Consider the following 24170-nt stretch of genomic DNA (forward strand, 5'->3'; position numbering starts at 1 on the left):
GGTGCACCCATCACCTGAGCAGTAAACATTGAGCCCAATTAGTAGTCTTTTATCCCTCACCCACCTCCCACCCTTTCCCCCAAGTCTCCAAAGTCCATTGTATCATTCTTATGCCTTTGCATCCTCATAGCTTAGCTCCCACTTATGAGTGAGAACAGACAAGGTTTAGTTTTCCATTCCTGTGTTACTTCACTTTGAATAACAGTAACCACTTCCATCCAGGCTACTTCAAATGTCATTAATTCATTCCTTTTTATGGCTGAGAAGTATTCCATCATATATATATGTGAATGTGTATATGTGTATATATATATCTATATGTATATATGTGTGTGTGTGTATATATACATATATCTCTCTCTCTCTCTCTCTTACAATTTCTTTATCCACTCATTGACTGATGGGCATTTGGACTGATACCACATTTTTTGCAATAGCAAATTCTGCTGCTATAAACATGTGTGTGTAAGTATCTTTTTTGTATAATGACTTCTTTTCCTCTGGGTAATGGGATTGCTGGATCAAATGGTAGTTCTATTTTTAGTTTTTTAAGGAATCTCCATGCCGTTTTTTCCATAGTGGTTGTACTAGTTTATACTCCCACCAGTAGTATAGAAGCGAGGAACCACCACTTATCAGGCTTCTGGAAGACGGGAATCACGTATCAGCCAGGAACTCACATTATACGACTCCTAGAGGTCATTCAACTTGGAGATTCCCTGAGTCTAGGTTGTGGAGAAAAGTTGTCTCTGGCACCAGACTAATCTGCTGCCCTTCCTAGGGCTGGAAATATTGCTCAATTTGATTCAGACTGAAAAGGAAGTGATTACTTATAACACCTTAAAGAAAATATAAGTGACTGTTTTGATCATCTTGGAGAATGGAAGGCTTTTCTAAGCATGACACCAAAGTCAAAGATTGATAGATTCAATTTCATAAAAATAAAATTTTTCCATGTTAAAATATACATGCAAACAAAAATAAAAGTTAAACTAGAAATAATGCAGATTTCAAACAAAAGATAAGTATCTTAATAGTAGAATGAGAAAAAGAAATGAATATGTTAGAGATAAACTGGCTACTAAACATAAAAAATTCAACCTTAGTTATCAAAGAAATGGAATTTAAAATAACAATGACATACCATTTTTTTGCTTTTAAAATTGACAACAACCAAGAAAATGACAATACTTAGTTTGAGTGAAGGTAAGTAGTAGAATAGGACATTCTCCTGCAGTGTTGCTAGGGATGTAAATATGCAGAGAGATTTAAGAGAACACTGTGTAGTAGGTACCTTCATGAGGCCAGATACTGTCCTGGGCCCTTTAAGGCATTTTTCATCACCCTACTATTTATAACACAAAGCTAGAATAATTCTAACTTTTCAACAATAGGTGATAATAGGTTCAGTAAATTACTGAATACCTCTACAATGGAACACATTTGTTTTTTGTTTGTTTGTTTGTTTGTTTGTTTGTTTTTTGAGACGGAGTCTCACTCTGTCTCCCAGGCTGGAGTGCAGTGGTGCAATCTCGGCTCACTGCAACCTCCGTCTCCCAGGTTCCAGTGATTCTCCTGCCTCAGCCTCCCAAGTAGCTGGGATTACAGGTGCACGCCACCATGCCCTACTAATTTTTGTATTTTTAGTACAGACAGGGTTTCACCATGTTGGCCAGGTTGGTCTTGAAATCCTGACCTTAGGTGATCCATTTGCCTCAGCCTCTCAAAGTGCTGGGATTACAGGTATGAACCACTGCGCCCAGCCCACATTTGTATTAGTCCATTTTCACACTGCTATAAAGAATTACCTGAGACTGGATAATTTATAAAGAAAAGAGATTTAATTGACTCACAGTTCCACATGGCTGGGGAAACCTCAGGAAACTTAGAATCATGGCAGAAGGTGAAGGAGAAGCAAGCACTTTCTTTACAAGGTGACAGGAGAGAAAGAGAGAGAGGAACTGCCACACACTTTTAAACCAACATATCTCGTGAGAACTCACTCACTATCACAAGAACAGCATGAGGAAAACTGCGCCCATGATCCAATCACCTCCTACCACGTCCCTCCCTTGACATGTGGGGATTACAATTTGGATTACAATTCAAGATAAGATTTGGGTGGGGACACAGAGCCAAACCATATCAACATTTAATATGGCCAATAAAAATGATGTTAAAAATATTTAATGACACAGAAAGATGTTTGCAAATTTGTTTCTAAGGGACAAATGTTGTTTACAAATAGAATGGCTCAATATGATTCCATTTCAGTAAATATACCTGTAAAAATATATGCATTAAAAAGACTAAAAGAGCACCTGTTTGTTAGCAGTAACATAATTTTGGCTTCATTTCATTTTCTAGATTTTCTACAATAAATAAATACATTTAGATATTGCAAGAGCTAGTGTTTTATTTTGTTTTGTTTTTAAAGGAAGAAAATGATTTAAGGATAAGGGCAATAAACGGTACAGGTGACACATCAGGCCCACCTTACCTTAAAAGAGCTGAACTGCTGGGAGCCATCTATCTTCCTGCTATTAGTCTCCTGCCTCAACTGACCCTGGGAAAGAGGACCCAAGCTGTTTAGCTGGATTCTGAGGTGGTCTTTCAAGGTTTCCCCAGGTCGTCTCCAAATTCCTCTCTCAGCAGGATGAGGGCTGCTGAGAGCTAAGAAGGCACTGTCTAGCTAGTCTGGGTGGACTGGAGGGATGGGCTACGGTGAGCTCCTCTGACTCGATGCAGGATGCTAGCATCCTTCTGTTACCCAGCACCGTTGCAAGGGCAGTATCTCAAGGTCTACCCAGGGTTTACCTGCAATCCAGCACAAAAGTCTGATTCTACTATCTTCAGCAGTATTTGATTCCTATTGGGAATCCTTAGCAGAAAAATGCCTGTCACCAGTAGAAAGGCTTTCCCTGAGCTCGTGTCTTCAATGGATGATCACATTGTTAGAGTTTTCCATTACCTCAACATTTCTCCTAGCCCCAGCCCAAACATTCCTTTTTACATGAATAAATGTTATTATAAAGTAAAAACAAAAACAAAACACCCACAAACAAAAAACAGCAATGTCAACATCAACAGAAAGCATGGCCTCTAAATAGACACTTTACCAAGATTTCACCCCTTATGCTCACAGTTCTTTTAACACAGATGCTTGGTAAGCAGAGATAATTTCAGATCACCTACTGTTTCTTGATGTAAAAATAAAGAAACACATATTCAAGTCAATTTACATTTTACGAAGCACAATATTATCATATTAGGATCTGGAATGACTTCATGTGGACATTTTTACCCTTGTGTGACAACTGAGGACACAGAAGTCCAGAGAGGTTTAGTGAATGGCCTAGGGTTACCTTATTAGTGGACATGCCAGGGCTCTTACGGGGAAATGGGGCTGTAGCACTAAGTAAAAACAGTTAGCGTTGCAATGTTAAATTCATTTTTGTAGCCCTCAGAGAACCGGCAGTACAGAAGAATAGCAAGACCAAAGCTCTTCAATGTGACTGTTTTGTTTATTTAGAGTTTTCTTATTTTTGTTTTACTTTGGCAAAAGTCACTTAACATAAAATTAACTGTTTTAAAGTGAACAATTTAGTGGCATTTAGTATACTGACAATGTTGTACAACCACCATTTCTATCTAATTGGAAAACAGATCTGGCAGCCCAAAAGGAAAGTGTGTACCTATAAAGCGATTGCTCCCTTTTCCCACTCTAGCCAGCCCCTGGCAACCAATTCAACTTCTGCCTCTACGCATTTACCTCTTCTGAATATTTCACATGAATGAAATCATACACGTGACCTTTCAGGTCTGGCTTCTTTCACTCAGCATAGTGTTTTTGAGATTTATCCATGTTATGGCATGTATCAGAACTTCATTCCTTTTTATGGCCAAGTAATATTCCATTGTATGTCTGTACCATTCTTTGTTTACCAGTCATCCCACTGATGGACATTTAGGCTGCTTCCATCTTTTGGCTATTGTGAGTAATACAGCTATGAATATGTGCATACCTGCATTTGTTTGAATACCTGTTTTCAGTTCTTTGGGGGTATATATGAGTTTTACAGTTTTTATGTCTTCTACTTATTTTTTTATTTGACTACAAGAGTATAGGATATTTATTAAAGAAAATATGAAAATCAAAGAAAAAAGACAAATAAGAAAAACCACCTAAGGGTAATCAAGAATATCCCCTTCCAGAAAGGATATCCTACCAGCAAAAAGCCTTCTAAGCCCGTTCCTTCTTTCCTCCCTATATACACAGATTATTATTTTAGAAATAAATAGTCACTGAGAACATGGACTTGGTAGCCAGGAAAGCCTGGATTTGAATTCTGGCTCTGCCATTTACTAGCTGCGTCACTTTACCTTGAACTTGTTTTCCTGCCTGTGAAATGGACATAATAGTATCTACCTTGCAGAGTTTTTATGGCACATTAAATGGTGCTCAGGAAGTGTCAGGTATAACAGTACTTCCTACACAGGGATTTGCTAACTCCACCAGAAAGTGAGGTTCATGAGACAGGAATTTTGTATTTTCACCTCTGTATCAGCACAGTGCCTGCCACATGGCTGGCACTCAATAAATACCTGTTGAATGTATAAGTGAATGTAACTATCGAGGACATTGGGGTTGAAATTAGAGTCCTAGGAAGGATCTTTGGGAAGAATTCAGGTCTCTGAGTTCAGAAGACAAGACCATGGATAGAAAAATCTTGTAGGTCAGTTTTAATTCTATACAACCATAGTCCAACGGCCAGAGTTCGTTTGGTCTGACTTTGGGCCCACAGATAATGAAATCATTTGCTGAAAAGGGTCAGAAAATAAGTTATTTGCAGCAATTGGGGCAGAGGCTAGGAGGCCTCTGAGGTATGCGGGGATTTGAACTTCCTAAGCCGCTAGACCAGCTAAGGCTTGGGGCATTTTTTTTTTTTAAGCAAATAAGCATTTGACAGAATAAACCCAGACAAAGAGATACTTAAGCATGAAGCCTTGACAGAAACTTCCCTGAAGTAATATAGCTTGGAACTAAAGAGATGATTAGTGAGCTTCTCATGACCCTACAGGAAATCTTGCTTGGTACAGGAACGCAACATTTTCGAAGTTTGTCTAAAAGAAGTTTTCACACACTCCACTGCCTCATAATAATGTCTGCAACGGGTTGCAGAGCTCGCTGTCTGCTGAATTCTTTACTGCCTTTCTTCTTTTGTGGGTCTTTATCCCCAAGTAATCTGTTTGTGGACCAACTTCTGCAAGCTCAGGAGGGCTAAAGTGGAGCTGTAAGCCCTCAAACCCTCAGTAAACAGGCCAGAGGGAATGAAGAGCTGACGTCTACCTCAGCCATTAGCTGGGCCTACCTAGGATGGATCTGATCCTATATTCCAGGATAAGTCTTACATTTTTCATTCATCTCCTTTGCAGCACTATCACTGCTGGAATTAAATGGTTTTCAGTATTTCCGTGTATGTGAAAATACTTGTCTAAAGTTTTTCTCTTCCACTAAATTGTAGAGTATGCAAAGGGAAGAATGTTTCTGCCTTTTTCATTTTTGTATCTTCAGCCAGTACAGGCCTTGCCCATGGTAGGCACTGAATAAACATTTGTTGAATAAATGAATCTAAGACATTTTATTACAAAGTTCAATTCAGCTTAAAGGCAATATAATATATTGATTAAGAACATGGGTTTGAATTCTGGGTTCACTGCTTTTTGACGTAGGGCAAGTTGCTTAAATCTCTCTTAGTTTCCTGATGTTACTTTAACAAATTATCCCAAACTTAGTGGCTTAAAGCATCAGCAATTTATTCTTTCACATTTCTGGAGGCTAGAAGTACAAAATCCAGCAGAGCCACACTCTTTCTGGGGGCCCTGGAGTGGAATTCATTCCTTGTCTCTTAGTTTCTGAGGGCCCTGGCATTCTTGAGCTCGTGGCTGCATCACTGTGATCTTTGCTTTCATTTTCACATTGCTTTCTCCACTGTGGGTCCATCTAAAAACTCCCTCTGTCTCTGTCTTATAAGGACACTTGTAGGCATTTAGGCTTCTCAGGATAATGCCGGATAATCTCATCTCAAGATCCTTAATTTAATTACACGTGCAAAACCCCTTTTCCAAATAAAGAAAAATTCACAGGTTCCAGAGTTTAGGACATGGACACATCTTTTTCAGGCAGGATGTCACTATTCAAAATAAGATTTTTCTCTAAGGCTCAGTTTTTCATCTGTAAATCTGTCACAGTATCTCAGAGTTATTATGAGGATTAAATGTGACAATCCATGTAAATCACTTAACATGGTTCTTGGCATATCATAAGCCCTCAATAGATGGTAGCTATTAATAATTGGTATTATCTCATGAGAAAGGGAGGTGTTACTCCCGATGTCCATAAGGAACAAGCGATGGAGTTATGCCAACACATTCAGATATTTTAAAAATATATCAATATCACTATCAATCCACCCTTCTCTGTATTTATTTTATGAGTTCTGGGGCTTGCGCTCAGCCGTCTCACATATGTCATTACATTCTGTACTTACAACAGCCCTTGAAGGCTGGTATTCTCCACATTTTACAGAAGGGGAAAAAAATCCAGATCTTAATATTCAAGAATCTGGAGTTAGCCACAGAGCTTAAATATAAACCAAGGACTTCTCACTCCAAGCCCAGGTCTTGTCTACATTACCTCAGAAAATTGAGGACAGAAATTGACAAAGTGCCAAGCACCTATACTTGTATTAATCACTTGTTAGAATATTATGAAGAGTCGAACTACAGGGCAGGTTAGCCTAGAAGAACTCTAAAGCAGTGATTCTCAAACTTTGTTGCACACTAGAATCACCTGGAGACTTTTTAAACCTCTCAAATCACAGGCTACACACCAGATCAATAAAATAAGAATGAGGGGAGGAGGAGAACAGACCCAGGCATTAGTAATTGTTAAAATTCCCCAGGTGATACCAATTACAGCTGAGGTTAAGAATTACTGCTCTATCACTGGTCCTCAAACTTTAGTGGGCATCAGAGTCACCTGGAAGGTGGTAAAAATGGAGGGGAATAGGATCTAGCCTGATTCAATGAACCCGGGTCTCTCAAGTGATTCTAACACCCACCAAAGCTTGAGGACAGCTAAAGTACCTTTTGGCTCCCATATTCTGATTTTCACCACTCATTCATTTCTCTCTTTATTCAAACAACTGCACTAGATGTTGGAGAGATAAGGATGCATAAAGAAGACATGACTTCTGATCTCAAGAAGTTCACAGCTTGACATGCTGCTCTTTTCTGTCTCAAAGCCCTCTCCGTACTGCTTTTCCTGGTCAACCTCTGTTTGAATGGGAGACACATGAGGGCGTTGCTTGAAATGACGAAGATCTTCAATAAAATTTCTTGCATGAGGAAAGAAGAATGGGGAGAAGAGGAAGAACATACATGCAAACAAGCATCACCTGGCATGTGGAGGAACAAGGTGTGATCACCAGTGGGAGAAGGTGGAGTCAGGGAAGGCTTCTTGGAAGTGGTGAAGTATGAGCTGGGTCTTTAACAATGACAAAAGGTTAGGGGAGGGTGTTCTCATCAGAGCAAATAGTAAGGTTTGCACAGATGCTTGAAATAGGATGAGGAACAATGAACAGTTTGGTTTTAGAGCACAACAAGCAAAGGTGGAGAAAGAGAAGCAGGAAACTGAGGGAGGAGCCCCCATGGTAAAGCACTTTGTATAATCTCTGTTTCCCCTCCCTTTAACCAAGCAGACCTTTTAAGTCTGAAAGTCCCAGCAAGTCTTTAGATAAGGTTAACCAAAGCTGTGGGCCCAGGGCTAGGAAAGACTTCCATGATCCCTGCGAGCAGGACCCCAGTCCATAGGTTTCTGGAAGTACCTTGAGGCCAAACTCTAAAGCCATTTTTGAAGTGGGTGCAACAGGAGGAGATAGGCTTAAATTCAAACTAAAAGACACACAGGCAAGGAAAAAACAGCCTGGGAAAAAGCCAGACACTCTTTCTCTGTGACTGCCTTATTATTTATGAGTCCAGAAATGTGCCTTGTCTTAGCCAGTAATTACTGAAAATAGTACCAAGGGAGTAAGGAATCTGAGACTCAAGATATAAGGTAGATGAGCTCTCTCCTCATTCTAAATGGTAAAAACAGGAGCACAAACACTTCCAAGCTTGTGCGGTTGCTCAACTGCCTGGGCTGCGGCAGCGGTTGCTGGGAGGATGGAGGTGGGGTTCTATGCTGCTCACACAGCCATCTGCGGAGCACCCCCAGGGCCTCGTTCCTCTAGGCTGAATGCCCCCCTAACAGCACAGATGGGGAGATGAGGAATGATGGGAGGGCTTGGGTGTCAAGAGCTGGAATAACCAGCTGGAAAGACCCCTACATGGTGAGGAAGACCCTTTCTGCTCCATTGATGGCTGGATGGCAGGGGGGCTGATGGCAAATCTCTCCCCTTTAAGCATGTTTTGAAGAATCAAGATGGACCATAAAGGGTCATTTTCCCTCTATTTCCGGATAGAATTCCATATCCCTCATCTTGACGATGCCTTAGTGAATAGACTTGTCAAAGAGGATTAATACTGGTCTTAGAGAGAGAGAGAGCTGCTTGGTTGAAGGGAACTGATTTTCATGTTGCATGCTTCTATGCTGGGTGTAAGCAAAGGGAATAAGAGCTGGTTGCCAGCAAAGGGATACAGGAGATATACAGCAGGCAAGAAGCTCCCCGCATATATCCAAATCTCTGCTCTCCTATCAGGAAGGTGTTCCTGGCTGAGTGTGGTGGCGCATGCTTGTAATCCCAGCACTTTGGATGGCCGAGGGGGCAGATTGCTTGAGCCTAAAAGTTCAAGACAAGCCTGGGAAACATGGTGAGACCCCCCTGTCTCTAAATACAAAAATTAGCTGGACATGGTGAGGTGCACCTGTGGTCCCAGCGACTTGGGAGGCTGAAGTAGGAGGATCACTTGAGCCTGAGAGATGGAGGCTGCAGTGAGCCATGATCACATCACTGGACTCCAGCCTGGGCAACAGAATAAGATCTTGTCTCAAAAGAAAAAAAAAATAATCCCTATGTGTTTTTCGGCTTTCAACCCACAATATTTTTCTCCACAGATGAGAAATTACTCCAGATATTGCTTGTCTCTAATCATATTAGTGGTCAATTTGTAATCTAGTTATAATAATGATCAGACTATACCAGTAATGATAATCCCTTACACATAAAATCTTTATATATATATATATTTTTATATATAATTTTTTTATTATATTTTAAGTTCTAGGGTACATAAAGCATTATACACACACACACACACACACACAAAATCAGTGTTTAGAAACATTTCTTTTTATAAAAAGTAGTTCCTAGAATTTTGAAGCTGGAATGGATATGAGAGCATTTCTTTATGCTGCAAGGAGGAAACACAGGTTACATTTACCTAAGGTTCCAGTGATTGTTTCCTGAGAGCAGCATTATCTAATAGAAATAAACTGTGAACCACAAATGTAAGTGAGAAGTGTAATTTTAAACTGTCTGCTAGCCACATTAAAAGGGATCAGGTACTATAAATTAATTTTAATGTATTTTACTAATTCAATATATGAAAATATCATTTCAACATGTAATCAATGTAAAAATTATTAGTAAGATATTTTCTTTTTTATATTAAGGCCTTGAGATGCAGTGTGTTTTACACTGATGCTACCCCTCACTTTGGACTGTCCACATTTCACATTCTCAATAGACACAGGTGGGTAGTGGCTACTATACTGGGTCACACAGCATTGGAGTCTCAAAATGGGCAATGCAGCCAGAACAAGGATTGATGCCTCCCTTTCAACAGGTGAAAACCCCGAGGCCCAGAGCTTAAATAGGTCATTGACCTGGTGATGGAGCTGAGCTGGAACTAGAACCTAGCTTCCTTGTTAAAGTGCTGTTTCCTCAAATCATACTGCCCTCCCCTTGGGAAAGAGAAGGGAGTTGGTGGGGAGGGGGGGGTCAAGAGAACTACCAGTAGTGAGCACCTATATATGCTAGAGACTGTGATGAGATTTATATTTTATTTAATTCATACACCAGCCCTTTCAAGTACATATCACTCCTCTATTTTCCATATGAGGTTAGAGAGGCTCTAAGTGTTTTAGTAGTTGATAATGGCAAGGTGACAACCTTTAAAGAAAATGGTGCTATCAATATTAGAAAGATGTTGCTTACGACCCCAACCAGCTACCAGTTTTGAAGATGGAACACAAGGATGGATAAGCTCTCAGACACCCCAGTCCTAGGAAGACTGTTCATCAGCTCGCCACCTGCCAAGAGCCAAGGCAAGATCCAGTCTATCCTTACAATACCACCTTCAACCCATAGCTCCAAATATATACAATTTAAGCACAAGAAAATGACTCAGTCACCCCATTCTGACTAGCTAAGTATCAAGCTCTAAGCTATAGGCCAGTCAATACCATTTAAATAGACCATGTGCCAAGGACAAATCAAGTAACAGAGTGGGGACAAGAGGGAGCAACCACTCCTGAGCTAGAGAATCTGGTCATAGGCCTTGATGGTGAAGCTTCAAGGGAAGAGGCAGGCCAGGGGGCTGAGTCTAGGATGTATCCGTCTGTTGTGACTGAGCAAGCAGCTATCCTATCACAACATGGGCATGAAACCCACAGACATGCTAGTTGGCTAGGAAAACCACCTTAGGTAATTGATATGGTTTGACTGTGTCTCAACCCAAATCTCATCTTAAATTGTGTCTCCCACAATTCCTATGTGACATGGGAGGAACCTGGTGGGAGCTGATTGAATTATGGGGGCAGGTCTTTCTTGTGTTGTTCTCGTGATAGTGAATGAATCTCATGAGATCTGATGGTTTTAAAAACAGGAGTTTCTCTGCACAAGCTCTCTCTTTGCCCGCCACCATCCACGTAGGACTTGACTTGTTCCTCCTTGCCTTCTGCCATGATTGTGAGGCCTCCTCAGCCATGTGGGAATGTAAGTCGATTAAACCTCTTTTTCTTCCCAGTCTCGGGTATGTCTTTATCTGTAGCATGAAAATGGATTAATACAGTAATAGATACATATACCTCCATCCACAGGTGAGCAAAAGGAAGCTCAGAGTCATAGTAACTTTAGGGCCCATGTTTATAAGACCCATACTGCACACTTCCCTGCTAAAGCTCCAACCTGGTAAAGAAAGCCATTTGAAAAGGCAAACCAGGACAAATATATATATATACACATATATATATGTGTATATATATAGTCTGTCAGCACAGAGAACTATTTGCAGTTGGAAACAGGCCTCAGTATTTTTTTTTTTTTTTAAGTAGTAGGTTCCCTCCCTTTCTGCTGCCTATGGGAGCAATTTCCAGCCCCTTCTCCAAAAGAAACATTTGGCTTTCTAAAGAGAACCTCTGAAACCTTTTGTGACTGAGTATGGTAGAAGGGGAAAGAGGCCCTTATCACACCCACCCCAACACTCTCATGGGGAAGCTGAGGTTGAGCCCCTGTAGATCCATTTATTTTAGGCGGTATTTGGTTCTGAAGCAGTTGTTTCAGAAATTACCCCCATGACCCATCAATAGTAGCTTTCAGCGGCTCTTCCAGGGTGGCCTTGTCTCTTTTAAATTTCATTTCCTGTTGGAAAGGATAGACAGGTAACTGGTTAATGCCAGTGACTGGACTCATTTAACAGAACACTGGGACCTGAGTGTGGCTGGGGAGCCGCAGTAGGACTGACAGGTGCAACAGGGCAGCTGGGTGAAGAGGAAGGCATAAATGCCCACCGAGAGATGGACTGTATTTTACTGCTTCTCCACGTGAGGGAACTTGTCCCACAAGAGGAGGGGATATGAATGCACTCAGTTGTCACACGGACGTGGTCCTTGGACCTGGCCCTGAGGCCTTGGTGGGAATCCTGGCACTTCCCCTCCATCAAATCCTTTAGCCCAAATGAGCCTCAGTTGCCTATCTGTTCTATTGCAAAGGGTGGTGTGAATTCAAATGATGCGTGCAACCTGATTAGCAAGTGCCTCACGCCTGGTAGGCATTTACACACCATAACTGGGATTTGAACCCAAATAATTTAATGCCTTGTTTCCTACTACATGTTACCTACTGCATGGTGTTAGGCAATAGATAAGGCAAACCCTGACTTTAAAGAGGCAGGCACGAAATAGATAATTTCAACACACCGAGGTAAGGATTCTGATCAAGATAGACATAGGCTAATACGGTACCCCATAATTTGGAGCACTGTTGATGGCATGGTCAAAGGGGTTAATGGAAGGATTTGTTAATCATCTCTCTCTTCCTCCAGGAGGTTCCAACAAGGAAGGAATACTGCCTGTGTTATTCAGAAGTATGTCCATTAGGGGCACTGTGGGGAAATGGGGAGGGAGGGAATGTTCAAGATGTGCTTAAGTAAAAGAGGAGTTAGCCGAGTGAAGAACAAACCCAGTCAGAGGAAGCTGCATGAACAAAGGCTGGAAAGAGAATGGTATGTTTAGGGAATCGGAGGCAGGTTATTGAAATAAATTGAATATTGAGTATGGGGACTGGAGGTAAGATAAGAAGAGTCAGTAGGAGTAATACCATGGAGAATCTTGTGTTGCCAAGCTAAGAAGTATGTCACTTGTATGAATGAACACTAAAGTGCGGAAGGCCCACTGTGTTTAGCTTCTAAGGTATGAACTTTTCCATGTGTTTTGTCTGCTAACCCTTACTAATGGTGGCTTTCTTCCCCTCTCTTGTCGGCATTATAATTTTTTAAAGTAAGCTCAACATCAGCAGGAGTTTGCCATTGTTGTTTTGTGGTTTTCATTTTTAAAATTTTGTCTTTGGTGGAAAACCTTCATGCATGAGGATGTTGAGACATTTTAAGAGCTGGTTTTAGGTTTGCTGCTGTCAGTGTCTCCTAGTTTAATCAATTCCAGGCCAAGTTTTTATGTTACCTCTTGGTTTGTGGCTTGTGCAATACCTGAGAAGAACCCCAACCCCATTCCCACATGGAGTACAGGCTGAGGTTTTGATTTCTCCTGGGTGATCCCAATGGCCCAAGGTGTTTCATAGGTTTCTGTATCACATCCTCAGCAGAATTTTCCTTATTTCATACTTAGGCCAGTCATTCTTCATTCATATCCTAATGCAGGGAGTTTGTTTCCTGTGGCTCCAACTCTTATCCTCGTGGGATACTAAAACTCCAGGCCCTAGGGAGTACACAGTTTTCAAATTATCATGGACTCTTTTGCTTAATTCCTCCTCAAAGATCATTGTTCTGGTATTGAACTTGTTCTTCATTTCTGGAGCCTAGGGATTTCACCTCTTTGTGTACCAGCGGGGCAATGGATTATTTTCTTCATTGTATATTTCACTAGTATCTCTCTGTGATTGGAAGAAGTGTCTCTTGAAAGCTCAATCTACCAAATTGACCAGAAGGCTTTGATTATGCATTTAGCTGTCAGTCTTTCCAAATAGTCTCTGAGTTCATGAAGGACAGGGGCCTTTGCCTGGTTTATCTTTATATCCTAATTTTCATAGAGTTCCTAGACCAGAGTAGGAATCAATAAGGTTTTGATCAACAAATGATCTTCCTCTCTCATTCAAAATGGAAATTAAAGAATATACACTAATTACCTTCTAGAGAAAGATGATGCCAAGCATCCTCACACCTCCAGAAAGCCATCCATACTCTCTGGAAGTCTGTGTTGAACAAACAAAGGAGTCTGGGGCCTGCCTTTATCCTTCCCTTCAGCCAGCAGGTTCATACTATTGACACTACTTCTTTCTTGATGGGCAACTACTACTAATTACAGTGCTGGTCTGGTAGAAATTCCAAGTCTGGCAGGCTGGGTTCTAGACTGCTGGCTCTGCTGCCTTTCTTAGCACACATTGATGCTTTTCTATCGCCATAACTGGAATCTGATCAATAACATGCAGTGTGCATGATATAATTTTTCTGTTGGCACCATAAGGAACTTGCAGAATAAGTTCAGATAAAAGCACCCAGCACAGTGCCTGGCACAGAACAGGTACTAAGTTAATGTTCAGGGTCTTTTATTTCTTCTTTTCCATTAAACATATTCTATAAATATTTGTTGAAAATCTGCTTTCTAGGCATTGTGGTTGGTGCTGGAGGTGGAGAGGAGTAACATGGAGTGCCTGATTTAATATTTAATAGAAAAATAATGTCAGGTCAAATTTGGCAATAGAAAAAATATTCTAAATGTCCTTTGATTTAAGGTGAAAAAGACATCTCACTTCATTCCACCATCCTAAAGTGCCTAGTAAAGTATAACCAGCAAAATAACTTCACTCATTGCTGTTTTATAAAATAAACTTATCTCTTCTCAGAGAGGAAATACAACTTACAGTGAATGTATTAGTGGATGTATTAGTTTGTTCTCATGCTGCTATAAAGAACTGCCCAAGACTGGGTAATTTATAAAGCAAAGAGGTTTAATTGACTCACAGTTCTACATGGCTGGGGAGGTCTCAGGAAACTTACAATCATGGCAGAAGGTACCTCTTCACAGGGCGGCAGGGCAGAGAATGAATGCCCAGCGAAGGAGGAAGCCCCTTATAAAACCATCAGATCTCATGAGAACTAACTCATTATTATGAGAACAGGATGGGGGAAACCACCCTCATGATTCAATTATCTCCACCTGGTCCCTCTCACAACACGTGGGGATTATGGGAACTACAATTCAAGATGAGATTTGGGTGGGGACACAATCAAACTATATCAGTAGACAATAGAGAGCTAATCATAAAAGACCATTTATGACAATGACTTTTGAGCTCCCTTTACCACTGTAATCTCAGAACCTTGAATCATGCCTGAACTAAAGTAGAAACTCAGTAAGTTTGCTGAATGTATTTGCACACATACGTATGGCTATGGCTTCTCACCAGGTAAGATGTGACTCATCATTCCACACACATTTATTGAGAATTTCCTACAAATAAGAGTTTGTGCTAGATTTTGTGATGGAGACCAAAAAAAAAAAAAAAAAAAAAAAGTAAGATAGAAACCCTACCTACAAGGAACTTCTAAGCTTAAGGGTGAGATAAGTATACAAATCAGCATAATATCATATAGAAAATGTGAAGAGAAGAACAGAGAAGAGAGCTATGGGAGTTTCAAAGAGGGAAAGGCCACTTCCAGCTGGAGGGATTAGACAAGACTGGATAATGTAAATTTTATGCTTGGTCTTGAAGGCGAAGTAATTTGTTGCCTTGCAAAAGGGGGAGAATGGGTATTGGCAAAGAAGGAAAGGCAATCCAGGTGAAAAGATGAAAGCAGAGAGGCAGAAAAGCACAGGATGTATAAGAAGAAATCGAAATTTGGCTGGAAATGCATAAAGGGGAATAAAGATAACTAAGGCTAGAAAGGTAGATTGAGCCAGACTGCAGGGGTTTTGAATGTGTCCTGATGTACCACTCCAGGACATAGGGTCTTTATAAAATACCCAATGCTTAACATATGGTGGGGCTTAATTAATGCTAAACAACAATCTCCTAGCAAAAACCTGTTCCCCACGTGCACAAAGGAAGCTGCCATCCTTATGCACAGGCAATTACAAACATTCCAGATACTCGGTCCTGAACCCTGCAAGCACATCAAATGCTCATCGTGAAAGGTCACCGAGCAAACAGCTCTGATCAATCCTGGCTTGGGCTGAATCAAATCCCCTAAATAAGATCCACTAGGTGTAGTGTCAGAAAGGTCAGAAACGACCCTATTTCACATCTTGAAGCATTTTTACCATGTGGAACATTTTAGAGGAAGAAGAAAAAGGAATGAGGAGAGGAAAGAAACTCACCAGAAATAATAGAATCCCAAGTAATCTAATGTTAAATGATCACAAAGTAAGCTGGGGATTTATTTTGGCCCCCACCTCCTTGCAGTGATCTGAAAAACAGTTGATTTCAAAGAAGGTCATGCCAGGATTAAAAACAGAGTTTCACGCCTCTTTCCTCGCCTCCCCTTTGTGCCCCCACTGTGTACCTTTGTTGAGTTCACTTGAAATGTTCCATGATGAGGTAGGCACTAATTCAGCACTGACTGACAGCTCTGTTTCTGAAAAGAAAAAGAAGGGAAGGGAGAAAGACAAGGGCAATATTAAATATAGTAACTTATAGGCTGTTAAAAGCATTAGAGATTTCCAAAGGGCCTGCCTTTGGAGAGAGACCACGGCAATCCCATAGCTTATTAGACTGGAATGGTGGCTCTAGATGCCAGTAGAGGCGCCTGCATTTTAGATGCCATCCAAATGAACAATCTATGGGCCAGATTTGAAGATTTTTACTTCAAAACACTGGCTTGAAAATTAAAATGTAAAATATTACATTAACCCTCTCAACATCACTTACCATCAGAGAAATGCAAATCAAAACCACAATGAGATGCCATCTCATACCAGTCAGAATGGCTATTATTAAAAAGTCATGCAGGGCACGGTGGCTCACGCCTGTAATCCCAGCACTTTGGGAGGCCGAGGCAGGTGGATCACAAGGTCAGGAGTTCGAGACCAGCCTGACCAACATGGTGAAACCCTGTCTCTACTAAAAATACAAAAATTAGCCCTGCATGGTGGCATGCACATGTAATCCCAGCTACTCAGGAGGCTGAGGCAGAAGAATCGCTTGAACCCAGGAGGCGGAGGTTGCAGTGAGCTGAGATGGTGCCACTGAAATCCAGCCTGGCTGACATAGCGAGACTCCATCTCAAAAAAAAAAAAAAAAAAGTCAAAAAATAACAGATGCTGGTAAGGATGCAGAGAAAACGGAATGCTAATACACTGTTGGGGGAATGTAAATTAGTTCCGCCACTGTGGAAAACAGTTTGGAGATTTCTCAAAGAGCTAAAAATTGAACTACCATTCAACTCAGCAATCACTTTACAAGATATATACCCCAAAGAAAATAAATTATTCTACCAAAAAGACACCTGCACTCATATGTTCATCACAGCACTATTCATAATAGCGAAGACATGGAATCAACCTAGGTGCCCATCAACAGAGGACTGATAAAGAGAATGTGGTACATATATACCATGGACTGCTATGTAGCCATAAAAATAATGAAATCATGTCCTTTGTAGCAACATGGATGCAGATGGAGGCCATTAGCCTAAGTGAATTAACAGAGAAGCAGAAAACCAAATATCATGTGTTCTCACTTATAAGTGGGAGCAAAATCATGGGTACCATGGATAGGAGCAATAGGCACTGGAATTACAAAAGGATAGAGGGAGTGGGGCAAGGGTTGAAAAACTACCTATTGGGTAGTATGTTCACTATCTGGGTGATGGGATCAATGGAAGCCCAAACCTCAGGATCATGCAATATACTCTCATAACAAGCCTGTACATGTACCCTCTGAATCTAAAATAAAAATGGAAATTGCAAAAAAAAAAAAAAAAAAAAAAAAGAACACGGGCAAAATACACCTCACCCCTAAAATACTACATTAACAAGAAAACAAATCTGCAGAAATGACCACACATAGTCAAACATAAACTCCTTTTCTTGTTGAAAGACCAGTCTTAGACTAATAAATTTAATAGCCTTCCTATGGAAGAACAACATTGCTCCTGTAACTAATTTCACTGGTCGTGTTTGGAATTGTTACCATTTCTGTGAACAGAGAAATGTGTTTCTCTACATTGGAACTTTAGGTCAAGACAAATGAAAGCTAAGTATTTGAATATAGAGAGTCATTTGTGGTAAATAACTTAAAAGATAATTTTCAAAGCCATCATGAATTAAAGCAAACATACACATCAATAATCTGAACGACATAATACACTATGAAGTACTTATGGACTGTTACAAGTACTTATGGGCTGTTAAAACTCTTTAATAATAGACTGTAATATACAAATAATGTTTGTTGTTGTTCTTGTTTTTTGAAAATTTAAGCCATGCTACTAATGTATTGTAATGGGGCTATACTAACCTCCCCTTAGGCTATGTCTACACACACAGACACACACACACACACACACACACACATACACACACACACACACACACTCAGAACATTATTAGAGAATATTAGGGCTGGACAGGACCTTAGAGGACCCAGGGTCATTAGCTATAAGGCATACAAGTTATCAATCCCTCCTACTTCAATCCAGTGTAGGCATCTTTAATCAATTATGGCTCTGTTTGCCTGTTAAGCCTGGGATCTGTCGTAGAGTCCTTTAAGCACAGTGCTCTAGGTAGCCACTAAAAATTGATCTGAGATAGAATGCAGGATGAACTTTATTAAGTGGAAGAACTGCAATTCAAATCGAGGTCTCTTTGACTCTAGCACTCCACACCTTCTGGCAGCCCATGCTGACCAGTACTCAAGCCTGTGAAACCTGGCTTTTTATTTCACCTTACCTCTGGCCTCACCTTTTCACAGAGATAAGCACGTTTTTTGTATTTCCATATTTACTGATGGTGACTGTCTGCCAAATGGCCACATGTCATCGTCACTGACTAAGCTTGAATAAGAACAGGATGTTGACCCACCGAGACCTTGCAAAGGTATACTTCTAGTTTATCTCCCTGCCACAGCAGAGACAAAAGGATTGTTTGGTTTGTGCAGACCTCCTTGGCTTACCTCTTTCCCAGTCCTAGAGGCAGGTGGGAAAGAAGTAGACAAACAACACATACCCTCCCCACCTACAATGGCCCTGGTTTCCTCCAACATCCTGAGCCAAAAATAGCATAGACTCTTTTAAGGGGACCAGATGTCAGATAGGCAGTATGGCAGGGATCTTAATTCCAAAATATGAAAACAAAAAGAAAATTTTACCCAAGTAGGAGAAATGCTTAATACAAAGCCACGGTGGAAAGCAGTGCTTCTGTTATCAACCCCTTGTTTGGAGAATGGGTATTTCGTGCAGGTGCTTTCCCCAGGAAGAGCTAATTGTCTACATTTCAGGGCCCTCCACATATGACTCCAACCCCAACTCCACTCCGAGCCCCATGCTGCTGCCACCCACTTTGGCTCTTTCAATAATGACAGCCCTTGTTTGCAGTAGTATGGACTGCTGTGGTTCACCTATGAAAAGGCTCATCAAACACTCCAACACCCAGACTTCAGGGAGCTTGGGAATAGAAGGTTGGCAGCCAAGGCGGCCTTTCAGGGAAGGAAGCATAGGTTGGAAAGTGGTGGGATTAAGATGAAGCTTGACAGCATTTACATGCAATATTTTCATAGCTTCATCTTACTGCTGCTCACAGCCAGAAATATAGGTTTCATTTTACAGTGTTAATTTTATAGACAGTTAGCTATATGTCACTTGGTTTTTCCAAGCTGAGTTGAATTGCTGATTGAATATAATTTGGGACTGATGACAAATGAATAGATTCTTGGCACTGCTAACAGTGAAATTGTTCCCCACGTGTCCCTGGACGCTAATTACCACTCAGTTCTTGGGCTGTAGCAAAGATAATTTCAATTCGCAAGCTCATTAAGTGATTGTGCTGATTCTGGGGAATTTTGTTCTCAGCCTCAAGATCCATTCCTTTAGATAACCATGTGTTCAGCTTCTCAGATAAAATGATAATAAAAACAGATAAAATATTTTAAAATATGAATAACTTCCCTGAAAAATAATATCTTCCAAGTCCATATTTTTTAAAAATAAAGGCTGATTATTTTATGTAGAAAGTTGAATATTAATCATCTCCCCTCACAAAGTGATGTTTAATAAGCTTTTTTTCTTCACTGAAAGGAAAACCGAAGATTAAGTGAGAAAAATCAAGCACATCTCAGTTGAACTCCATCAATTCCATGGCCACCAGTGGCTTCAGAGAGAGACATGGCCACAAGTTTTGACCCTGTAGGATCTCCACCGATGGATTCCTATTCGCCTCACCACTGGCAAAAGCATGAGACATTTCCAAATATATTTACCACCAGCCTGGCCGCCTCTCTTCAACAAAAGCATTATGGTAATAGCAAATGTGTATGCGCCATTTAGAGGACAGTAGAATATTTAATGGAAATACACACCTAGATTTTAATACTACTGTCTGACACTTATTAATTTTGTGATCATGAGAAAGTTACTGAACATCATTTAGTTTCTATTTTCTCATCCATAAAATGGGAGCAATAAAAGCCATCTCAAAGGACTGAGGTAATGGTTAAATAATGGACCAAAAGGCTCCTGTACAGTGTCCAGCATAGAGACTCAAGGGCTTTCATACATCTCCTTTGTCTAGTAAGGCAGACAGTGGCCATCCTCTGCATGGATGTACTTGGTTAGCTACTAAGTCACTGTCTATATTTGAAATAACACATTTACTATGCTCTTAGAAAGACACTGCATTTCACATGCCTCACTAATCCAAGCCAATCTTTTCATTTTGTGAGGTTTTCCTGAATTGGTCACCAGTTCTCTAAGAACATAAGTGTTTTTATATGGCTTCATCCAATTTGAGCAAACCAAGCATGTTTTAGAAAACTCCAGCCCTTATCTTTCTCGACCTCTTTCAGGAGGGCAAACCTCAAAAGCTAGTCTCCTCCTGATTTGATCAATAGGAGCTATTATCTTTGCAGTTTCTCGGAGGATTGACTTTTTGGCACTGATTCTGCAAACCATAAGGTTTTGGTATTTAAGCCTCAACAGTGGGAGTGTTATTTGGAAGGAAGGAAAAAATAAGCCTTGAATCCTCCTTATTGATAAAAGCCTGTGCTCTCTGAAAGGATTACTGGTTCATCTCAGCAGTTGGCAGGTAGAGACCCAACGTTCACAGGATGTGGAAGCCCTTCCAAGAAGCTCCCAGCCATGCCACATCCCGTATCCCCGATTCAGTGATGCATGAGGTTACACAGGCATGCGCTTACTCACAAGACCAGCGGCCAGCCCAGTAGCTGCAAAGGCTGAACGCAAGAGAAGCAAGTGGCTACCCCAGCGCCTTTCTTGACTACTCACTGAGTCCTAGAGTGTTATAACTGGGTGGGCACTCAAGGCCCAGGACGTATTTATCAAACTATATTCTTTGGATCCACGGGATTTTTTGGAGCAATTTATAGAGGAACATAAGAGGATCTGGGGTTCCAGAGGACAAGAGTACAGGCTCTATAGACCCTCCTTCAAAAGGAACAACTCTACTTTTATCTATTCTATATATTGTTGTGTTTACAGGTACTGTGGAAAATTCTCCAATTTTTAAACAATTTTTTAAAACATTATGTCATACAATCTCCTCATTTTTCAGATGAAGCAAGTGAGGCCCCTGGTAGGGAAGTGGCTTTGCCAAAATCACAGAAGTTCTAAGATAGAGGCAGACTTTAGAGGTGGCTCAAAAGGAAATACATGCTGACTTCTCACTGAGCTGCATGTTCTGCTGTATATAGCCATAAGATGTGGTATGTATCCTCAGAGGCCGAGCTTTGAGAGACACTCAAGGAATTTCCAAGCAGCCAGGTTCAATCACAGAGAAGGGGCACACTTTCTTCCTATGGTAAAAGAAGGCCTCCACTTGTGATCATTTGGAGGGTGGTGGGAAAAGAGTCAAAGATGCTGATGGCTTTGAGACTGTTGGTTTTCAGTGTTACTTTAGATGTTGTTTGGTGAAGGCTCTTAGCCCTGTTTCTTTCCTCTCCCTAGTGCCTCAGTGGAGAAGCCCATAGCCAGGTAAATCGCCTTAACCAAAGGCGCCTGTTTGGAAAAGTAAGAGTCTGCTGTAACTTAAAAGGACAGGCAGGCTACATTCCCCAGTAGTGCAAGGAGGTCAGTCAGCCTGAGCCATGCTCTAGCCCTAGGCTCACAATTGCCCCACATCTGGGGTCCTGAAGGAGGGGGCCTCTCCACACTAGGGACTCAGCTGACTTACTGAGGAGAGAGAAAATTTGGAGTTTTCTTCATCCTTTATGGGATAGTCAGGACTGGAAAGTACTATGCTCAATGTCTCCAAGGATCTTCTAGTCCTCAGTGACCTCAAATTTGGATTTCTGATGTAATCTCTAAAGAGAATTATCAATATAGTCACAAAGAAAGAAGATGGCACAATCCTGCAACCTTAAACCCCTGCTCAATTACCCAGTCACACTACCTATATTGCAGTAGGAAATCATTTTTTAACAAATTAATTATGTAATTACTTTGTAATCAGCATAATTATTATATATGTGATGAATCCATTACTTTGCTGAAGAAAAATTCATAATATATCAAAATTTGTGCTATTATTTGTATTTTTATATGGTGAGATCTGCAGGAAAAAAAAGAAAAAGAAAAAAAAAGGAAGGAAAAGGTGCCTAGGTTTTGTCAAAGTCCAAAAGACTCTGCTTGTTCTCAGAGATCTTCTCAACCATCAACAGTCTATAAGGTAGGTACCTTTATTATCTTCATTTTATGATTGATGAACCTGAGGCAGAGATGTGAAGGCAGCTGCCCAATCAGCTTGTCATGGTCGGGAGGGGGATCGTCATCAAATCCAGGAAGACTGAGAGCAGAGACAGAGCATCTTCAACTGTGCCATATGGGGGATGGGGGAAGGAGCTGAAAGACATAACCACTTACTCCCTGGCTTAAACCCCCTTCAGCCCCAGAGGTCCCCTGTGGAACTCTAAGCTCTGCAATACATAGCTGGAGAACCAATAACAGAGGCCAAGCTCCTCAACGATCAATGCTTGTTTCACCAATTCTAAAATCCCCAAAGGATGGCACAGCACAAAGGGAGGAGAGGAAATACTTCTTGAATCACACTTAAATGCCTTTTGTTTTCCTCTTTGGAGATACTGTTCCCTTTTTAAAATCTGTTAAATTCATCTTGTAGATCACATGCAGTTCTTGTATTTAAAGAAACTATGCTACAAAAAGCACCACAATGACACACATCTTTAAAGTGAATAAAAATAGTCTGTATTCTTGAAAACTATATTACTTTAAAACTATCATACTTGGGCTCTCTTCCACGGAACTATAGAGATTCACTCATTCATTCATTACATATGCATATGTATTAGCACTTTCTATGTGTAAGAACTCAGATGAAAAAGCTCTAACCAGGCCGGGCATGATGGTTCACACCTATAATCCCAGCACTTTAGGAGGCTGGGATCAGGAGGTCAGGAGACTGAGATCATCCTGGCCAACATGGTGAAACCCCGTCTCTACTAAAAATACAAAAATTAGCTGGGCGTGGTGGCGCATGCCTGTAATCCCAGCTACTCGGGAGGCTGAGGCAGGAGAATCACTTGAACCAGGGAGTCAGAGGTTGCAGTGAGCCAAGATTGTGCCTCTGCACTCCAGCCTGGTGACAGAGCGAGACTCCGTCTCAAGAAAAAAAAAAAAAAAAAAAGTTGAACTGGTCCCTAACACCTTTTAAAACCTTACAGTCTGGTGGGAGAGGAGTACATGACCACAAACAGGCAATTATAAACAATGTGATGGGGTTAACAATAAGACCTGACAGAAACAGCCTTCTGGTCCCCTAGCCACCACCACCCCCACCGCCACCACCACAACGAGGCTAAAAACATGAAGAGTACTGAATAAAATGTCACAAGGAAATATATGATGCATAGCTGAGATGGAAAGAAAAAGAAATTCTTGGTGCCAAAAAGGATAATAGAAAGTGGAAGCCGATGCTGAAGGTGCCTATGAATATGGGCCCTGTGGACTGGGGCCTGCAGTTTTAATGTTCATTTAATAATCCAAGATGTAGCCCTAGGCCAGAGCGAAAACTGAGCTCCCTGCCTAAAGCCTTTACTAGAGCCTGGGAGAGCTGCCCTACCTGTGGGAAGGCGCTGGAAATACTTCTCCTAACAGTCCATAGAAGCTGCTAGGACTCTTGAAAGTCCATTCAGGACTTGGGTGGGGTTGGGGGAAACGTCTCCATAAGACATCAAAAGGCTGTGTAAAGACCAGAGAGATTCTGCACCCTTCACCCAGTTTCTCCCAATAGTTAACAGCTCACAGAATTATGGTATAATGTCAAAGCCAGGAATCTGACATTGTTAAAATATGTATATACAGTTCTGCCATTTCATTGCAAGTGTAGATTCGAGTAACCACTACCACAAGTCAAGATAAAACAATTTTGTCACCACAAAGATTTCCCATGTGCAACCCCTTTGCAGTCCTACCCATCTCCCTCCTCCCAACCATTCCTGACCACTGGCAACCACTAATCTGTTCTC

The 24170-nt window shown here is 41.0% G+C and overlaps 1 protein-coding gene across 3 annotated transcripts in view; it reads right to left on the bottom strand.

Moving 5' to 3' along the window:
- ROR1 (receptor tyrosine kinase like orphan receptor 1) overlaps nt 1-24170 on the bottom strand; it is a 409096-nt gene that overhangs the window by 157296 nt on the left and 227630 nt on the right. Inside the window, exon 2 of one of the 3 annotated variants that reach the window (XM_024233924.3) lies at nt 16021-16092. The exons of 1 other annotated variant lie outside the window; for it this stretch is intronic. In XM_024233924.3, the coding sequence (XP_024089692.1) occupies nt 16021-16092 (72 nt within the window). Of the gene's footprint in view, nt 1-15835; nt 15925-16020; nt 16093-24170 lie in introns of those variants that run through there. One more of the 3 variants, XM_054554399.2, reaches the window with a different exon arrangement.

This window comes from Pongo abelii, chromosome 1 (assembly GCF_028885655.2).
Source record: "Pongo abelii isolate AG06213 chromosome 1, NHGRI_mPonAbe1-v2.0_pri, whole genome shotgun sequence".
NCBI lineage: Eukaryota > Metazoa > Chordata > Mammalia > Primates > Hominidae > Pongo > Pongo abelii.